The following is a 4,787-nucleotide window of genomic DNA, read 5'->3' on the forward strand; positions in this document are numbered from 1 at the left end:
TGGTTCACGCTTCAAAACCACTGAATCCTCTATTTCCCATAATCCAACCCTATCTGTCCAGTAAATGATGTCTTTCAACACTCATTCCCCCAGTATGTAGGGCTCTCTGTTGTAAATTTGTTGTCTTCAAGCCCAAACCAAGATAACTCTGATGACAGGGTTATTTTCTCAGCGACCAAAACCACAGAGAGCTGCTTTCACAATCTAAGCAGAACTTATTTTACAAAATAAACTGACCATGTGCAAAATTGGCAGAAAGTCATTCATAAAAAGATCTTTTACACTTCAAAAATCATAGAAGTGGTGTTTATCTGTGGCGATTATCTTGCTGAACATTATTATCCTGCTGGGGAAGTTTTAGGTAAGCCAACAAAAATACGTCATCCCTGCAGCACTCTATTTGGAAATCACCTTGCATTTAGCAACATTAGCATATATTTGTAGTCATGTTTCTGGCCACCTGACAAACACTGTGTTTTTTATTTTTATTTTTTATGTTTTTACTTAAAACAGCTGTCCGCTGCTGTTGGAAATGATGCTGTTGAGAGCGTAAGACTGAGCCAAAACAGTAATGTTGTAGGCCTTACAAGCAAAACAACAAATTCAAAGATGCTAAAAGACACTGCTGAGCTTAGGAGAGGACCAGAGTAGTGATTATTCTCTGCAAGTGTGTCACTATGAGCCACCCTTTTCACATTGCATGTTATTTGTTCCCATAATTAAGATAAAAAATATGGATTATAGCAGCTTTAATGCAACAGCCTGTGTGGGTGCATTGGATTCTGGTCTGTTGAGGTTACAGTTGGTGAAGAAATCAGTATCTGCCTTCTTCTATAACCTGGGTACCCAATATCTCATCTTTAAAATGATTTTATACATCGTCTGCCATGAAACTCAATCCTAACTGCACCGAAAATATTTTACTGCAACATGAAGGTGTGCGTGTTTGTTCGGTTATTAATGGGAATAAGGATTCTTGCCAGCTAATCACTTAGACCCTGACATGTATTGTATATCACAACAGACTGCAGGGTAGACGACTCTCATATGGAATTGATATTTTCCTTTTTATTCATAGAGGGTTCTTATCTGTTCTATTCAGCCAAAGTCAGCAGGATTCTTGGCATGTTATACAGTAACAGTCTGTTACAAATCTGGCTATAGTGTACAGATTTTGTCCTCGCATAAATCCAATCCTGTTCATATCAATGATGTTCATATCACATTCTGTATTAGTAGTCCACAGAGGAGGCCCATTTTCACATGTATAATCAGCTAAAAGTAGTGCTTATTATAATTCTGAGAGAGCTGCACTGAGGCCATCAGGGTTTAAACTTATTTACTAACCACAGCTGGTCTGATTTATCAATGCAATTTACATGACAGATGTATACTCTGAAGTAAATTACACTGCTTAAAATATGTAAATGCTTCTCAGCCTGATCCCTGTGGGAGATGAACCCTTTAACCTCAGCTGTGTCAGCATCAATTTCAACCCACTGAGCTGCATAAAATCCATTGGAACGAAGGATGAGTGGAAAAATCTGACTCCAGAGCTGACCTCAGACCTGGCTGCAGTGTGTGAACTGACCTTGCAGTTGTGGCAGTAGTTTTCTCCGTTCTTCCCCGGAGGAAGAATGATTTCCCCCGTTGGGATCAGCTGAATCCTCAGTTCCATCATGGTTCACTTTCTCTTTATTCCCTCGTCCCTTTTCGTAAAGTCTGCTTTCTTTGGTCTGGTCTGTTCTTCTCAGACTTTGACAGAAGTGTCAGAGGAAAAATATTGCACCTCTCCCCTCACGTCCGTTGGCAAATCCGTAGGTCAGGCAGAAAGAGAATGCGTCAAAAAGACTATCCCAAAAGATGCCTGAAAAGCAGAAACTGACTTTAACTCTCCTAAGAAATACAGTATGTGCGAATGAATCTCTCCCACATGCATATGAAGAGAAATGCCTCATCTTTCAAGTGGGAGCTCTTACCTGACAGAGAAAATTTACTTCATGACAAGAAGATCAAAGGGGGGAAAACAAACATTGGCGCAGAGATTTGGAGTTGGGATGTTACCTGTTGCGGAGCGGAGAGTCTCAGTGAGGCCGCCTTCCCCTCACTGCAGCCAGAGGATGTTGCCTCTCTAGCTGAGGGATCATGGGGAGGATATGGAGCTCGGCTTGTCCTGAGATGGATGTCACATGCAGAGGATATGTGTCTTTTGTCTTATCGGTGTGTGTGTGTGTGTGTGTGTGTGTGTGTGTGTGTGTGTGTGTGTGTGTGTGTGTGCCAGCACGCGTGTGTGTGTGCACATTTGCATTCATAGGGAGATAAAAGTGTGTGTGTAGTCATAGGCTCTTGAATGAACATATAATATCATGCCGTATGTATAAATTCTAAGAAGGTGTACTGATTTTCTTTTTTTAATAATAAAGAATTAATAGAGGGAGTAGTCTAGTTTGGTGGTTCCCAACCTTTTTTTCTGAAGTGCTCTGTCTTTTCAAGTACCTTAATCGACACCACCTGACATGTTCTGACGTGTTATTTAGGCTATTTGTTGTGTTCTATTTGTATTTAATTCTACAAAAATGTATATTGTTACAATATGTGTTTCATTTAAAGGAACTGTCAGTTTTTAGGTGATGGTCGTTTTAGTCATGTTTACATTTACATGAGTGGCAGAATGTTTACATTTGACCAGTGTTTTGTCCAGTGTTTTTAGCTCAAGCAAATAAAGCAAATAAAATTGTTAATTCATTGCTTTTAGCTAAGAATTTTAACTAGGCCCTATTTAACATTATAACCTAAGCTAATCATTTCAACAATTTAATGAATCATCTTTTTTTTTAATATACTTTTCACCATTTATACATTTAGGTCATGCAGAAAGAGAATGTGATGCCTGAAAAGCAAAAACATTTTTACTCTCATAAGAAATATTGTGAATAGTAAAGTAAATAAAACTCTCTCCTGCATACATATGAAGAGAAATGCATCTTTCACGGGGATCTATATTTATTTTCATTACTTTTAGCTAACAATTTAAACTATTTAATGCTATTACTACATTAGTTAAGTAGTTTAATTATTTATCCATTAGTTTGAGCTATTTCACCCGTTTATCCACAGCTTTGAGCTAAACATTTCAACTATTTAACCATTAGCCTACTTTTAGCATTCTCACCAGTTCTAGCTAGCTATCTATTTCAACTGTTTATTCATTTTCAATTTAATGTTATAACTACACTAGCTAACTATTTCAACTATTATTATCCATTAGTTGGAGCTATTACACACATTTAGCCATTACTTTTAGCTCAACATTTCAACTATTAAGGACCTGAACACTGAATGGTGCAAGGACTCTCTTGTTCTCTCAGATGAACTGCTATTATGAGGCTTTCACACACTCAAAAACTCATAAAAATCTAAACAAAATTCAAACATGGCAGAAATTTACAAGGTTATTTGGTACACAACATGTATCACACGGAGACCTAAAGCCTCTTGTCACCATGACCCTAAGCTCAATAGTCTGGAAGTCTGCTAGTGCTAATTTTTGGTGATGTGCTTGTGTTGTACTTTAACAAACTCCTCCTCAAGCTTTAACCTGATGGACCTCAAATTTTGCGAGGGCAATCTTAACACTTTTGCAATGAAGCTTTAGTTTTCTTTGAAGGGTGTGGTTGTGTCAGGGTGGCAATATCGCTTATACTGTATAAATAAAGTTGCTGTAAGTCTACTGTTGCATGGTCAACTCTGCCTCAAACTTATCACGTTTGGTAAGAGTCCCAGCCTTAATACATTTATATTCCAATATTCAGTTACAGTCATAGCGCCCCTACTTCTCCTGGACGGATGACCAAATCTGCCTCAAACTTCGCCAGAAAACACTTGAGACCTTGATGATGCTGTATCGTGAAGATAGTGAGTTTTTGTTGAAGGGTGTGGTCATGGCGGCAAGGCGAAGGCCAGTGTGGTGCCAAAAAACAGGAAATTGATATAACTTTACACAGTCGAATCTTCCCCAAATGTCACATGTTTGATTAGAGTCCCTGCCTGGGGACATTGAGACGCCAATACTCTCTTACAGTCATAGTGCAACCTAGTGGCAACAGGACATTACATTTCTCTATTCTTATTACAACAGCTCCTGCAGCTTGTTTGACTATATATCACACCTACATCTACAAAAAAAGCCTATTGGTGCCACTCCCCCAACTCAACAGGAAGTCAGCCATTTTAAATTTTTCTACAATTTTTTGGCGATTTTGCACATGTTGTATTTTAACAAACTCGTCCTACAGCTTTAACCCAATTGCATTCAAAACATAGTCAGAAACAGTGAACATTCTGAGTTTGTGTTGAATGGTGTGACCGTGGCGGCACGGTGAAGGTCGATGACTTGCCATAAACAGGAAGTTATACTCATAGCACTCCCTAGTGACAGCAGAAACTGTGACCACATCTCCCACACACAGGATCAGAAAACACTTAAGACCTTAATGGTGCTTCATTATGATTAAGATAGTGAGTTTTCGTTGAAAGACAGCCATTTTGCGGCGCGGCAAAGGTCGCTGTGTTGTCTTGTTGTCTCTAGACCACTGTACTTGGTCGAATCTACCCATAACTTTTGATAAGAGTCACAGCTCTAACACATTAACATACTGATATTTGCTTTCTGTCATAGCGCCCCCTAGTGGCAACAGAAAATGAAATGTTTTTATACTTTTATGTTCACCAGCTAGCCTAATCCACCTCAAATTGTGCAAGAAAACCTTAACGCCTTGATGATGTTA

General features: G+C 38.8%; 1 protein-coding gene across 1 annotated transcript in view; it reads right to left on the minus strand.

Annotated features, from left to right (window-relative positions):
• LOC311256339 (unconventional myosin-Ic-like) overlaps nt 1-1,867 on the minus strand; it is a 66,036-nt gene extending 64,169 nt beyond the window's left edge. Inside the window, exon 1 of the mRNA XM_084351289.1 lies at nt 1,592-1,867. Coding sequence (XP_084207415.1) covers nt 1,592-1,681 — 90 coding nt within the window. The 5' untranslated portion in view covers nt 1,682-1,867. The remainder of the gene's footprint in view (nt 1-1,591) is intronic.
• Nucleotides 1,868-4,787: the final 2,920 nt, after the last annotated feature.

Source organism: Pagrus pagrus (assembly GCF_965226575.1).
Source record: "Pagrus pagrus genome assembly, chromosome: 4".
NCBI lineage: Eukaryota > Metazoa > Chordata > Actinopteri > Spariformes > Sparidae > Pagrus > Pagrus pagrus.